At 59.2% G+C, this 14447-nt stretch overlaps 2 protein-coding genes across 17 annotated transcripts in view; both read right to left on the bottom strand.

Moving 5' to 3' along the window:
• Positions 1–5786, bottom strand: part of EP400 (E1A binding protein p400) — a 64554-nt gene extending 58768 nt beyond the window's left edge. For 13 of the 14 annotated variants that reach the window (XM_079763040.1, XM_079763046.1, XM_079763047.1 and 10 more), the window contains exon 1: positions 4759–5785. The gene's annotated coding sequence lies outside the window, so the exon portion shown is untranslated. Of the gene's footprint in view, positions 1–4758 lie in introns of all 14 variants that reach the window. The other variant, XM_079763050.1, reaches the window with a different exon arrangement.
• Positions 5787–7170: 1384 nt separating this feature from the next.
• On the bottom strand, positions 7171–13128 carry PUS1 (pseudouridine synthase 1). Of its 3 annotated transcripts, none has more exons than XM_079762649.1 (6): positions 13095–13128; positions 12445–12679; positions 10640–10777; positions 9972–10074; positions 9073–9764; positions 7171–7472 (listed from the first exon to the last, which is right to left on the bottom strand). In XM_079762649.1, exons 2-6 carry the CDS (start codon positions 12667–12669, stop codon positions 7425–7427), a joined length of 1206 nt encoding a protein of 401 aa, XP_079618775.1. In that variant the 5' UTR covers positions 12670–12679; positions 13095–13128; the 3' UTR covers positions 7171–7424. The 3 variants fall into 3 exon arrangements, with proteins under 3 accessions (XP_079618775.1, XP_079618776.1, XP_079618774.1); XM_079762650.1 differs by lacking the exon at positions 13095–13128 and adding an exon at positions 13015–13078; XM_079762648.1 differs by lacking the exon at positions 13095–13128 and adding an exon at positions 12779–12999.
• Positions 13129–14447: the final 1319 nt, after the last annotated feature.

Here is a 14447-nt window from a genome sequence, read left to right as displayed (position 1 = left end):
GCCTTCGGGACGGGCCATCAGAGGTGGAGCGGGAAACTCTGAGCTAAGAAGGGACAAGGCTCCCACTCAGACATGGCTAGAGCGAGCCTAGGTGTCCAGTGGAACCAGGACAACTGCACTCCAGGGCCATCTGCCCCGACAGGGCTGGGTCATGGGCTCAAAAATGGCTCCTTTAATATTTAAAATCCTCGGCATTAACAGACACACTAGCTTCCTATTTATGGTGCTGCTGACTCCCCTCCCCTAGACAAGCAGAAACACCATTTCATGTTCAAGGCACCACTGCTTATCAGAGAAAATGCACAAGGGAAAAGTTAAAAAACTTACAAAGGTGCAATGCACATATATATGAAGGACCTCACAGCACCAAACCCTGCTGGAGTACACCTTTGTATGAAATCAAAAGCTATGGATGACGGTTACACCAGTATAGGCTGAGAAAACCTAAAACTCAGTGTAACCCTCAGAGAAGGCACTTACATCCTGATGGCTGTCTCTGAAGACAGTCTCAAGGTCATGGGCAAGCAGTAGCAAGTACATCTAAGCGGGAAGTCAGGACCACAGCCAGCAACAGCCTCATGACCATCAGAAGCCCACTCCCACCACTGCCCTCCAAGCAGAAAGCCAGGAATGTGGTGGGCTCTGGGGGTGGGAACAGCGTGTGAGGGAACTCTTAGGTATGCCATTGTTTTCAATACGAGTTCTGGATCCTAATCTCTTTCTTTTTTAAGACTTTTTTATTTGATTTTGAGAGAGAGGAACATGATTGGCTGCCTCCTGCACAGCCCCGCACTGGGGACTGAGCCCACAATGCAAGCAGGTGCCCTGACCGGGAATCAAATCACTGCTTACCTAAATAACATTTCCCCCAAATGTGGTAGAGGTACCCCATGCAGAGCAAAGCCACCACCAATGGCAACACATGTCATTCTTACTGGCTGTCTCTAACTTTCAAGTCCATCAGAGAAAGCTAGAGCGGATCCGTCCAGCTCATGACTTCAAGGGCAGTACTGCCCACGAGGAGGCCGAGGATCAGGTCACAGAGACGTCGGACTGCAAAACCAGGACTAGGCTTGGCCTTCCTGACTCAGACCACAATCCACCAAACCGCTCTGAGCATTTCTCTACAGGCTGCTCACAAGTAACAAACTCAACGTCTGAGACCATTCCCTCCCAGCCTGTATTTATAAAATGGGATTTCCTGTGACAAAAAACAAACAGCAACGCCAGTGTAACCCCCAGAGAAGACTTGAAGCTGAATTTTTCAAGCACATCTACTTGTAAATCCATCATTCGTAATAAAAATGCAAACTAAAACTTAGCTGAAACAGCATTTCTCATCTATCAGACCGACAGAAAGTCGGAAGCTGGACAACACTTTCTTGGTGAGGCGCTGCAACCTCTGAAACAGAATGTAAGAGCAGGCCTGGCCCATTCAGCAACTGCACACGCTCTGCTCCTTGGACCTGGCAGTCCCACTACAAACGCACCCTGACAGCCACCTGCAACGTGAAAATACATAAGCACCAAGGTTATTCACGATGGCGTTATCTGCAAATGCAACAATGCTGGAAGTAAAGAGTGGTCCGTATTGCAGACTGGCTGACTCCACTGTGTCCCATTCGGCTGGAGCCCTGCAACAGGTGAAAGGCCAGGCGGGCGCAGGAACCGGCGGAGAGCCGTCTCCAGAACATGCAGTGAGTCCGGGAGCACAGCGCAGGAAACTGTACTTGGACACTGCCTTCGCCTAGGAAGGGGAAAGGACAGGTGGACGGATGGGTGTGTGATAAACAGGTACAGGAAAACGCCCATCACAGAGACTAGGTGATGGGTATACAGGTGGTAGGCAAAATTCTTTCAACGTCTATGTATCTTCGAAATTTCCCTTGTAAAACACTATAGGAAAAGGTACCGTCTATATTACATGGTAACACCAGAAGTGGCTCAACAAATAAAGGGCTGAAACAAAAGTCCCATCGCTAACACGACACCCATCCTTCTCCCCTCTGAGTGTGAAGGTCCCATACTGGTTCCTAAAACATATAAATTCCAAGTGATACAAACTGGGCTAACCCGAGGTTGACAACCACCTAGGATTTATTACTCCCCATATTCCTGCAGAGCACTGCCCTGGTGCGTGGCTACAGTGGTAAGCCCAGACTCAGTGTGGCCACGGTCCCCTGAATTTAACAGCCCACAATGCCAAACTCATGGCGATGCTGGCCGGTCCCTAGGCTGATGGACCAGAGCCCCCTGAACTGGACAGTTGGCATCTACCTCAGCTTGACAGGAATGGCCACGACAAGCTGAAGAAGTGCTTCTTTAAGCACCGAGTGATCAAGCTGCAGCCCCGATTCACCACCCTGCTTTTTCTCGACCTGTTTTCCCACTGCCCCCAAGGAGCCTGGGTAGGCATTTCTCCCCTAATCGTCACCCGTGACATTTTAGCACCACAGCTACACCGTATGTCTGCTGACGCACTGTGACCCTACGTGAGCCACGAATCCCTGTCCTGTCTAAGACGTGTTCACCCTCCTCCCAGCACCAATGCTCTCCCTCCTGTGGGAGGGTCCGTGGAGAAGGCAGGTTCTCGAGTACAGAAAGAAACCTGGGAGGACACGGACCAAGTCAGCGAGGTCTAGGACAAAGTCAAGAGCGGGAGAAAGCAGAGGAGCTCGGCCATCCTCTGCGTCCCGCTGTATTGTTTGAGCATCACGCAATGGGAACTATCCATTTACTCACATAAACGCGGCAACAACCCCAACGCCCTTCAGCAGGTGCACGGGTAAACCTTGGCCCATCCACACCAGGGACACTACCGAGCAGCATGGAGAAACCAACGCTCAGGGCCTGCAGCTCCATCCACACAGAGTTCCACCAGCGGGCACCCCCAGAAACACAGAGGTCAACACGTGCCATGGGCTGGGGGAGGGGCTGACTACAGAGAGGCCCCACGTGGAAATTGTTTGGGATCAAACAACCGTTTTGAGTCCTACTGTGGAAATTACGTATTTGTTAAAATTTTCAGAATTCTACACACACACACACACTCACACACACACAAATTTTCAGAATTCTACACACACACACACACACACACAGACACGGTGCTGCAGGTACGCTCCCTGGTCAGGGCACATACAAGAAGCAGCCAATGAGTGCATGAGGAAGTGGAATGACAAATCCTTCTCGCTCTCTCTTCCTTCCCCTCTCTCTCTGGTATGAAAGGAAGCTGTGACCTAGAAAGGGTGGCTGGAGTGTTCGCAGAAAGCAAACCGAAGGCCTGGAGAAGGCAAGAAAGGGCGGGTCCAACACAGGCGGTTAGTTCAATAAGGAACTGTGGCAGGCACCACCAGCAAAGACCGGAGAGCAGCGGTTCTCAACCTTTCTAACGCCGCGGCCCTTTGATACAGTTCCTCACGTTGTGGTGACCCCCAACAGGTTGGGAACCGCTGCTCTAGAGCCCAAGACCATCGGGAAACACAGATATTTACATGACGATTCATTAACGGTAGCAAAATCACAGTTATGAAGTAGCAACGAAAATAACTTTATGGTTGGGGGTCACCACAGCATGAGGAACTGTATTCAAGGGTCGCGGCATTAGAAAGGTTGAGAACCACTGCTGTAGAGGCTCGATGGCACACGACCATGCTAAGGAATGCTTTTTAAAAGCACGCAAAACTGCATTATACAACTGCAATTAAACGAGGAGGAGGAGGAGGAGGAGGGAGGGAGGAGGAGGGGGAGGAGGAAGAGGAGGAGGAGGAGAAAAGAAATTGCAAGGGTAAAACAGGGGACCAAAAAGAAACTGTTGTGTGTATCTTTAAGTGGTAGAATGACTTCAAGTTTTAACATACATGTCTCCATTTTTCCCAACCACTCAGAGAGTATGTTAATTTTATGGGTTCCACTAAAAAATAAAAATAAAAAAGTTACAAAGACCATTTCATTTGCACCCACGTAAAAGCTTCATCACAAAATAAGGAGGAGGATGACATGCATCTCCAAGCCGGGGCGTAAGTACTATTTGCGGAAGTTCCGCTGCGTTATTTCTGCGGCTGACACGGGGGGGGGGGGGGGGGGGCTGCCGGGGGCTGCGGGGAGAAGGCTTGGCCACGGGGCGCGGGCGGGGGCGCGAGCTGGGCAGGGAACCCCGAGACCCCGTCCCCCGGTCAGGACGGGAGCAGGTGGGCGTGCACAGGTCTCACAAATTACTCTCCCTCTGCACCTGTTCCCGCACCTGGGCGGGCAGGCCTCGCGCGCAGAACCCACGCATGGGGACTCCCACCCACTTGCTGAAGCGCTTGGGCACTGAAACCCGAGAAACCAGGTTAAAATACGAGCGCCAGACCCGCGCCGGGCTCCAGTCACGCGGCGTGAAGACGACGCGGGGCGCCCCGCGGACCCCACGGCCCGGCCCGGCCCGGCCCGACCCGCGTCAGGTGTGCAGAGCCGCCCCACCCCGCCCCGCGCTCCCGTCCCGGCGGCCGCGTCTCCGCGCCCAGCCCACCCGTCACCACGACGCGCGCCCCCGAGGGGCTCCAGGGAGGCGGCGGGCGGGGAAGAAAGGGGGCGTAGGCCGCACGACCCCACCCCCTCGCCGCCCACCCGAGTCCGGCCCGCGCACAGGCCCCGCCCACTGACGGCGGCGGCGCGGCCTGCTCTCGGCGCGATGCCCGGGGGGAGACGGCCGCGACGGGCCCCTCGGCACAGGCCCCCGGAACCTCTCCGCCCGTCCTCCGCGGCGCCACATACCCAGGGCCTGGGCGGCGCTCCGGCCGCGTCGGGCTGGCGTCGGGAGCCGGGAGCCGGCAGCTGAGGTAGAGGCGGCGCCGCTCGGATCGGATCGGCGCATCCGGGGCCCCGGGCGGAAATAGCGGCGGCGCGCCTGCTACGGCGAGCCGGAAGGGACGGGCGCCCGCGCCGCAGCTGCGCGCTGGCGGCCGGCGTGACGTCAGCGGGCGGGAGGTATCGAGACGGCCGGGCGGGCTAGAGAGGCCAGGCGAGGTCGTGGGCCGACGGGCCGGCGGCGGACCGAGCCCAGCCGCCCAGCAGCCCAGCTGCCCAGCTGCCCAGCCGCCCACCGCGATTTGGAGTGATGTCTTCGCCGAGAGTCTGCGGTCTGGGAGGTGAGTTCCGCGAGGGTTGAGAGGGAGCAAAGGGAGTCACCTCCCAAAATCACTGGGCTCCTCAACAAAAGATGCTGGGACGCGGGCGCCCACCCGTGAAGCCGTGACGCCGGACCCCGACCTCCCTCCGCTTGCAAAAGCGACCTCGCGCGGTGCATCCGAGGTCCACGTGTAAGTGCTGCCGCTGCAAAACGCAGGTGTCCAGCCTGCCTCACAACGCTGGTTTCTTAGAAGTGACACCAAAAACCGAAGTCACGAAAGAAGAAACGGGTACGTTGAACGTCAGCAAAATTCAAAACTCGGGTGCTTCCGATGACGCCGCTGAGAAAGGACAGAAAGAAAGCATTTGCAAAGCATCTGCCGGATGAGGCGCTTGCATCCGGAGTAAAGGACTTCCACCTCAGCTAAAAGACAAATGACTTTGGAACGGGCAAAGAACTCGCAGACATGCCGCAACAGAAAACGTCTAGTGAGGACATGGAAAGATGTCCGGCATCCTCCGGGGTCAGGGAAAACCACAGTGAGCCCTCGCCGGTTTGCTCAGTGGGTAGACCATCAGCCTGCAGACTGAAAGGTCCAGGTTTGATTCCTGGTCAGGGCACAGGCCCGGGTTGTGGGCTCGATCCCCAGTTGGGGGATGTGCAGGAGGCAGCGGAAGAATCGTTCATGTTTTTCTCTCCCTCTTTCTCTCTTCCTCTCTGAAATCTATAAAAAATATATTTTTTAAAAAACTACTGAGTTGTGCACGTTGAAAGAATGAGTTTTATATTCCAATTAGAATTTTATTTAAAAAGAAATGCAGGCTCAAGCGATCAACTCCTCAGCAAAACGCAGGTGCCCATGCCCTTTCTGATACTACGCACCCTGAAAATGTTTAGAAGAAAACTTGGCTATAAAAGGGACACGGGAGGGGCAGTTGGAAGGGGATAAATATGTTGGATGATGGAAGTGACTTCACGTTTGTGAGTGCCATGAGGCAATAGAGATGCAAAAGGTAAGGAAAAGGAAATTTAACGGGGACGCAGGAAGCGATGATGGGGTCTGAGGGCATTTGTGTCGGACAGGAGGGTGGCTTCTATTGCAGCATGGAGGAGGAGGAAGAAGGTGAGTATAGGCTTGGAGCAGGATTCAGGAAGGTGGGTGGGGGGATTGATAAAGGGGAGTGCAGCCCACCTACGGAGAAAGAGGTGGGGCCCACCAGTCCAGGGAGATGGAGGGATTTGAAATGGTGGGAATGCACCAGCTGGGGGAAGGTATCTGCCTAACCCTGTTGTGCACGCGTGCATACATGCAGATGTGCACATGCCACGTCATAAGCATGCACGCATCCTATGTATCACCTGTACTCACCACACATGCATGCACATGGGTGTGCACACACATCCTAAGTATGCATGCACACCTCTGCCCACGCACACACACCACTTCCCCGCCTGAAGTCCTCTCCTAGCTTCTTCAGCGGACTTGCCGATGACCCGCCCACCTCTTCTTTGCTAACAGACCACTTTGTTTGGGGTTGGCACTGAGCCCTGCCTCATGAAAGGCATTTCCCAGCCTCCCTTGCAGCTAGATGGGACCACATGACCAGCCTCTGGCCAGGGAGGGAAGGAGGGAAGTGGCTGGTGGTCCTGCTGGGAGACCTCGCTAAGGGACATGGTCAGGGATGTCCCCCTTCCTTCTGCCTAACCCCTCCCCCCTAGACCACGGACAGAGCTGGGCGGATGTGACCAGGATGAAGGCCAGGTGCTGAAGAGGGCCAGCTGGACAGAGAAAAGGCCCTCCTCCCGCCCAGGGGGCTGCGGTGCTGGGCCCGGCGGCCACCTGTTCTTGTCTGGGCCACCTGTCAGGCTTCCGCTGCACGCAGCCCAGCCCCATCCTGGGGGCTTGAGGCCAGGTCCTGGGAAGAATCCCTGCTGCACTGCCTGCTGGGTCTCAACCCCGGAGCCGCCGGAGCACGTCCTGTCCGCACACTCGCTCGCTGCCCGTCCTGACGTAGCCCACAGCGAAAGAACCAAAAAAGGGGAAGGAGTGACGAAGCAAAGCTTGTATCTATTTAATAAGAAAATCATTTCTTTAGAAAAATAGTGTCTTTACACGCTGAGGTGTGCAGCGTTCGCGCTGAGCTGAAACAGACTGGCAGCGGGTTCTCCTGAGGGAAACTGAGGATGATGTGGGTCTCGAGGTCCTGAGGTTGCGAGGCCACGTCTTGGCTCCCCGTCTTGGCGAGGGATGCGGCCGATGGCAGCAGCGGCGGCTCCTGGTGCTCGTGTCTCCGCGGGCGCGGTCCCCGCCTCAGTCACTGTCTCCGTCCTCTTCGCTGCCTTCCTGGGGGCTGGGGACCTGCAGAGCAGGAGCAGAGGAGTGGCTGTGGGGAGGCAGGCTGCCCAGGTGTGGGTGCTTCCGCCCCGCGCAGGGAGCTGTCCGCGGTGCACCCCGAGCCCCCTTCCAACCTGCCCTTTGTGGGGTGACGCCGGCATTTATCCTCAGTCCGACTGGGATGGGGGGGGGGGGTCTTTACAGGCCTCCTCCAAATCCCCAGAGGATGCAATGGCTCAGGGGACATAAAACCAGGTTTTCCCAAACTGGACAGTGCAGGCCCCTCCGCAGGGTGTGGAGACAGCAAGTGGGCAGCAGGCTCTGTCAGTGGGACTTGAGCAGAGGGCGTGGGCTAGCCCCGGTCCAAAGCTGCACACAAGCTCCATCTGCCTTTGCAGCACTTGGGAAAACCTATATATATAAAAGCCTAAGTGCCCGGCCGGTTGCTATGACACACACTGACCACCAGGGGGAAGATGCTCAACGCAGGAGCTGAAAGCACAGACATGGAAACATGGAACAGACTGATGAATCTCAGAAGGGAGGGGGGGAGGGGGGAGGGCGAAAAGAGATTAACCAAAGATCTTATATGCATACTAGAGGCCTAGTTCACAGATTTGTGCACCGGTGGGGTCCCTGGGCCTGGCCTGCGGGGATCGGACCAAAACCTGCTCTCTGACATCCCCGAGGGGTCCCGGATTGCGAGAGAGTGCAGGCCAGGCCGAGGGACCCCACCAGTGCACGAAGCTGTGCACCGGGCCTCTAGTGAATGTAATAAACATCAGCATTTGAAGAGTCGGGGAGTTCACATAAAATCCTGGAATTTCTCTTGGAAAAATGTGAGCAGCTCTGCCAAGGCCAGGCCCACCTCCGAGGTGGCTACCGCTGGCTGCTGCCTAGCTGCCGTCGCCCCTACAGGGGAACAGGAGCTCCTGGTTTGCTACAGTCTCCACCGATTCCCTAGGGCCTCCCTGGCCTGGGCTGCCATTCGTGACCTGCCCTGCCCACAGGCTGTTCTGACACCTGCCCGCTGCACCTGGGCACCTACCTGCAGGGACAGTTTACAACTCCAGGTGTGGAGGACGGCAATGTGTCTCCAGACACACCGAGGTCACGGGAAGGTACATCCCCAGGGAGCCGTGGGGGGGGGGGGGGGGGCGGGGGTTGATCTACCTCTCTGTGCCTCAGCTTGCTCGTGGGTACCTGAGCACCTGCTGCACCAGCGAGAAAGGGCCTGTGCTAACTGACCAGCGCTGCCAGCCCGAGAAAGGCGTCCTCCGGTCACCGCCTCGTCACAAACAGAAAGACACCACGTCCGTGCACGTCCCTCGCCCGGGGTCACTAAGTGTGGGGTGAGCACTAGGCAGTGTTTCAGGGTCCCCAGCCACCTGGTGCATTGCCCCAGCCTGGTTTCTCCCGCTGCTGTGTGACCTGGGGGGGGGCGGGGGTTGATCTACCTCTCTGTGCCTCAGCTTGCTCGTGGGTACAACGGGCACGATGATACCAGCACACGGTGGGTCAGAGGCTCGGCCACAGACGACAGACACGGGCGAGCACTAGACAAGCTCCTGGAAGGAGCTATGCCCCCCCGTCCAGCCCCCCCGGCCCCGGCCCCCAGCCCCACCTTGGCACCGGGGCTGGCTGCCGCGTGGGCGGTGGCGCTGAAGTCGTGCGTGGGCAGGGTGCTCAGCCACTGGGCCATGGACCGCTCGTGGCGCTCGGTGCTGATGATGGTGGGGTAGATGTGCTGCTCCTTGAAGGCCGCGGCCTCCGCCTCCTCCCGCGCCCAGTCCAGCGGCTCGTGCAGCCCGTCGCCGCCGAAGCGCCGGTTGTACGTCTCGAAGTGCACGCGCTCCAGGACCAGGCCGAGCCCCGGCGCCTTGGGGATGTCCACCTTGGCCTCGCCCCAGCTGCGCTCCAGCACGTCCTCGGGCGCGTACCCCTTGACGATGGCCACCACCAGGCCCACCATCTTCCGGATCTGGTGCGTCATGAAGCTCTGCCCCTTGACCTTGATGACCGCGAACTCCATGCCGTCCCGCTCGAAGGGCTCCTCGCAGAACATGTCCAGGATGTAGCGCTGGGCGCTGGGCTCCCGGGGCCCCTTCTGCGAGGTGAAGTTGTGGAAGTTGTGGGTGCCCTGGTAGCAGGCCAGCAGCCGGTTCACCTGCCGCAGCCTGTCGGCGCTCAGCCGGTACGTCTCGTCCTGCGCGTCGCGGTCCTTGTGCGCGAAGGCGAACGTGGGCAGCATGTAGACGTAGGTCCGGGCGTCGCACCTGTTCTTGGAGTTGAAGCCGCCCGTGACGCGCTTCAGTCCTGGGGGAGCGACGAGGACGAAGGCTTTAGACACGCCAGGGGCCCTGGCACCTCCGCCCACACACAGGGACAAGTCCTGGCACTGGACCCCACACCCCACACCCCACACCCCACACCCCACACCCGCGGGGACACGACCCAGTGTCGTCAGGCGCCCCCTGCATGGACCCCAACGCGAGCACTTCGGTCGAGTGGCGCCAGGCTTACCCAATATTCGAATGTGGGACGGGAGGTGGCTGTTGATCTTTTCTAAGATGTCGTCAATCAGCCACACCTTGAGGGACACTACCTGCCCGGCTGCAGACACGCCCTGCGAAGGGAGCACAGGGCGTGAGGGGCCCCCTGGGGCCGGCGCCTCAAGCACCGCGCCGGGTCGCCGGGGCCCACGGCCCACGCAACGGTTACACCTTTTCCCGGAGGAGTCCTGCTTTTAGAGAGGCACCTGAAGGGGATGATCTGATGCCAGGACAACGCTCTGTGTACCGAGGGGGCGAGGGCCGCGTCACTTAGGACCGTGGTCGGCAAACTCATTCGTCCACAGAGCCAAATACCAACAGCACAACGATGGAAATTCCTTGTGAGAGCCACATTTTTTAAACGTAAACTTCTTCGAACGCCACTTCTTCAAAACAGACTCGCCCAGGCCGTGGTGTTTTGTGGAAGAGCCACACTCCAGGAGCCAAAGAGCCGCCTGTGGCTCGCGAGCCGCGGTTTGCCGACCACGGGCTCAGGCCATCGTGTAGGCGGGAGATGGAGTCCCAGCTCGCACGTGACCCTCGGCCGCTTGGGAAAACGGCCACGCGGCTCGGGTGACAGCACGGTGAGGCCGCGCGGGGGATCCGTGCGCCTTGGAGACCGGGCGACGCGCCGCCTACCTTGTCTGTGCGGGCGCACCGCTGGAAGGACATCTTCCTCATGTCCTCGCCGTGATTCTCGGGGATACAGCCTGACCGGACCAGGGCCGACACCAGGTCGTCTTCAATGGTCTTGAACTGCGAGGACCCGACGTTCCTCTGAGGAAGAGAGAAGGAAACGTGGGTTTTCGCTCGGTCACGGACCACGCGAGAGGGCCCCGACTGCTCCAGCGGGCAGGGGCCGGCGCAGCGTGCCCGCGCCCGCAGCACGGGGACCTCGCCTGTGGCCGTGCAGCGCGTCCCCTTCCCAGGGGAAGGAGGAGAGCCACCTGAGGGTACCCAGAGTCTCCAGGAGTCCCCACCCTGGGCAGCGGGGAAACAGCCCACAGCAGGTGTCCTCGTGTCCCCCACCTGCCAGCTCTGAAACCAGCCCCTCCTGCTGCCGGACACGCCTGTCTGCAGCCCCCGTTGCAGAGGGACCCCCTCTCATCACTGTAGGGAGCCGGCCCCTCGCTCGGAGGAACACACCCAGGATACTGCCCGCCGGGGCTGGGTTCGGCGTCCCCGGCTTCTCCTAAACCCTTCGTTTCCCGCACTGCCTGTCGGAAACAACTTGCCGGTTTAAGTGAAACAACAAATTGAAGTCTCTCTCTAAAAAACAAACAAGCAGTGATAACAACCCCCCTCCACCACACACCACCATCTCAATCTGTCCTCTGGTCCGCCCTGTGAGCGACTGTCACTCTCCACCCATTTCCCTGATGGGGAAACTGAGGCAAATGGAAGCTGATGGACCTTTCTCTCTAAATTCCTAAGACAGTTTGCCTAAGGCAAAATCCACGTAACCAAAATCACCCTCAGACGAGCATGCCGGGTCATGCACACAGAGGGGCGCCGGCGGTCGGTCTGCTCCCACAGGCACCCCGGGCTACCCATGTCAGTCAGGCGCTCGGTTTCACGGTGCAACCTCGGCTTTTTAGAAATCAAACAGGATACAAAGTAACTTACTGCTGCTATTCACGGTAAACGCGATACCACCCTTTTCTGAACGTCCTTCCCTTGGACACTCGGTCCCAGCAGTGAATGTCTCCCTGTGAGTCAGGCTGACCAGAGCGGAGCACAAGGAACAAGAACATCCACGTGCCGCCCTGGCTGGTGTGGCTCAGTGGATGGCGCGTCGGCCTACAGACTGAAGGGTCCCAGGTTTGATTCCCGTCGGGGCACATGCCCGGGTTTCGGGCTCCATCCCAGTGCGGGGAGACGTGCAGGAGGCAGCCGATCGGTGATTCTCTCTCATCATTGATGTTTCTATCTCTCTCTCCCTTTCCTTTCCTCTCTGAAGTTAATAAAAATGTATTTTAAAAAAGAAAAGGAAATCTACATGCCTTTTGGGGGGCACCTTCTGCCTTTCCCAAAAGGATCCAGTTGGGGAGCTGGGGAGAGACTCCTGAAAGGGGACCGGCTTGCCCACAGACAGCTGGCTCCAGGGAGCCTTCCTGGCTGCGCTGGGGTCTCAGGTCCCAGCATCAGACAACCTAGTGAACGTGCCGGCACGGAGGGCGCCAATCACACGCCCAAGGCCAGGACGCTGGTCAGCGGCAGGGCGGGCCGGTAACTACCGCGGGGGACAGCCAACGCCCTGGTGCAGCATCCCCCGTGCCTGCAGCAAGGTCCAAGCGCTGGGGTTACCATCTCAACCGCGCCGGACAGGGACAGGACCCGCAGCGCATCGCAGAAGAGCGGGCTCCCTGCCGCCCTCACCCCGAGGCCCCTCCCCGGAGCCAGAGCGGCGTCCCCGGTGAGCGGAGTGGACCCGAGCCCCGCACCTGCATGCCGTGGTAGCCCTTCCCCGAATAGGCCATGAGCAACACGATCTTGCGCTTGGGCAGCTTCCTGGGCTGCTCCCCGTCCTCGCTGCTGCTCTTGAGCTTCTTCGCCGGCTGCTCCGCGTCCTCCCAGACCCGGCCCCCGCCATGCCAGCCGCTCCCGGCCTTCCGGTCCGGCTCCTGCCGGGTCCCCGCGGGCGCCGGGGCCTCCGCCTTCCCGGCCATGGGGGGCAAGCTGGGAAGACAGGGGGCGCTGTCAGCTAGACAGGCAGACGGCGCGCGGCGGGGTCCCCGCTCGGGCGTGCACTGGACACCGGGCGGGCGCGGGCTTTACCCGAGGAGGCGTCCCAGGCGCGGCGTCCACGGTCCGCAGGCTCTCCGCAGGGCCTCGGCCGCCGCCCGCAGGCCGGGGAGCCCCATGCACGGCCGGAGGGGGACACGCGCGCGACTCCTGACCTCCCCGGGGTCCCCGATGCCCAGTCTGGCCCGCGGCTATCCGCCAGCGTCCCCTGACCCCGGGCTGACCTCTGATCTCCCAGTTCCCCCCACTTCTCCTCCCGCCCCACCCACCAGCTTTCCCTGGGAAGTCGGGGAGACCCGGCCGAGCCCCGCCGGGACCAGAGGGGCGCGTCCCACCCGGCCCCACTCACGGACTGAGCCCTCGCAGGACCACGTGGACGAAGGCGGAAGTGCAGCGCGCGGCCACGGCGGCCGAGTGTGGACAAAAGTCCTCCGGGGCGGGGCTTGGAGTAGAGTAGGAGCAGTGGGCGTGGCTGAGGCTCAGCTGGGGCGGGGCGTGTGGAGTGGGCGTGGTTTGGGCGGGGCTTGTCGGCCGCCGTGACTGCGGCTGCGCAGGACTCCTTAGCGCGAACATATGGTCCTGATGCTAAGGTAGGGCTCTGCCTGGGTTAGGCGGGTAAACGCGTGCATCTCTAGGGAGACGCGCAGGGACAGCACCGATCCGTCACCTAACACCCCGTCATGGAGTCACAAATGCCCTTGGAGACATGAAGCGGAAGCACTGATGCCCCTGGCCGCGTGGGCGCCCTTGAAAACGTGATGCTCAGATCCAAAGAGGTCAGATCCAAAGGCGCGATACCGTGTGTGTGAAATGTCCAGAACAGGCACATCAGAGGCAGGAAGTGGGTTAGTGCGCGCTGACAACTCCGCTAGCTCAGGAGTCAGAGACCTAGGGGAAAAGAGCTCACCTGTTCCAAACGACCCCCCAGGACAGCCCTTCTCTCTGCGGAAGGAGAGAAGCGGCTGCCTTTCCTGTTCCCGGGATGAGGAATGTCAAGGTCACCTGTGACCCAGTGAGCTCAGGTGGCTGAGCAGCGTTAGGCAGCATCCGGCCACCCTCACCCAGAGCACTCCCACCTCCACCACACAGCACCCCACCTTCACACACAGCCCATGCACCTGCTCCCTCCTCGACCCCACCAGCTACAGTGGGTGATCTTGCATCTCCATTCCACGGCGAGTAAACTGAGACCTGAGGTTGGGACAGACAAGCTGGAGGCCACAGCTTGATACAGGGCGGGGGGCCCCAATCCCAGCCCTCCTGACGGAGGGGCCCTCGAGGGCCTGGCAGCTGTGAAGGTGCCAGGAACACGCAGGGGACTTTGAGACCGTCCCACATGGTCCATGCACCCCCAGGCCCAGCACTCCTGCCCCCCGCCCCCCCCCCGTCACTGTCAGGTTCCTGCACAGGGATGTTTAAAGCAACTTCATTCATGATTCCTAAAACTTGGAAGCACCAAGAAAAAGAGTATATTGTCCAGCAGGCATGGCTCAGTGGTTGAATGTCGACCTGTGAACCAGGAGGTCACGTGGTTAGATTCCCAGTCAGGGAGCATGCCCCGGGTTGTGGGCTTGATCCCCAGTAGGGGGCGTGCAAGAGGCAGCCAATCAGTGATTCTCTCATCAGTGATGTTTCTATCTCTCCCTCTCCCTTCCTCTCTGAAATCAATAAAAATATATATATATACTAGAGGCACGATGTA

This window comes from Cnephaeus nilssonii (genome assembly GCF_951640355.1).
Source record: "Cnephaeus nilssonii genome assembly, chromosome: 22".
In the NCBI taxonomy this organism is placed as follows: domain Eukaryota; kingdom Metazoa; phylum Chordata; class Mammalia; order Chiroptera; family Vespertilionidae; genus Cnephaeus; species Cnephaeus nilssonii.
This window is presented reverse-complemented; position numbering and strand designations above follow the sequence as displayed.

Excerpts from the sequence above, each read along its gene's own strand:
- PUS1 (XM_079762648.1), bottom strand. The coding sequence starts at position 12,864 with ATGGGGCTCCCCGGCCTGCGGGCGGCGGCCGAGGCCCTGCGGAGAGCC. Across the intron at positions 10,778-12,444 it reads AGGGCTACCACGGCATGCAG|AGGAACGTCGGGTCCTCGCA; the intron begins GTGCGGGGCTCG and ends TCTCTTCCTCAG. Across the intron at positions 10,075-10,639 it reads GGTGCGCCCGCACAGACAAG|GGCGTGTCTGCAGCCGGGCA; the intron begins GTAGGCGGCGCG and ends CTCCCTTCGCAG.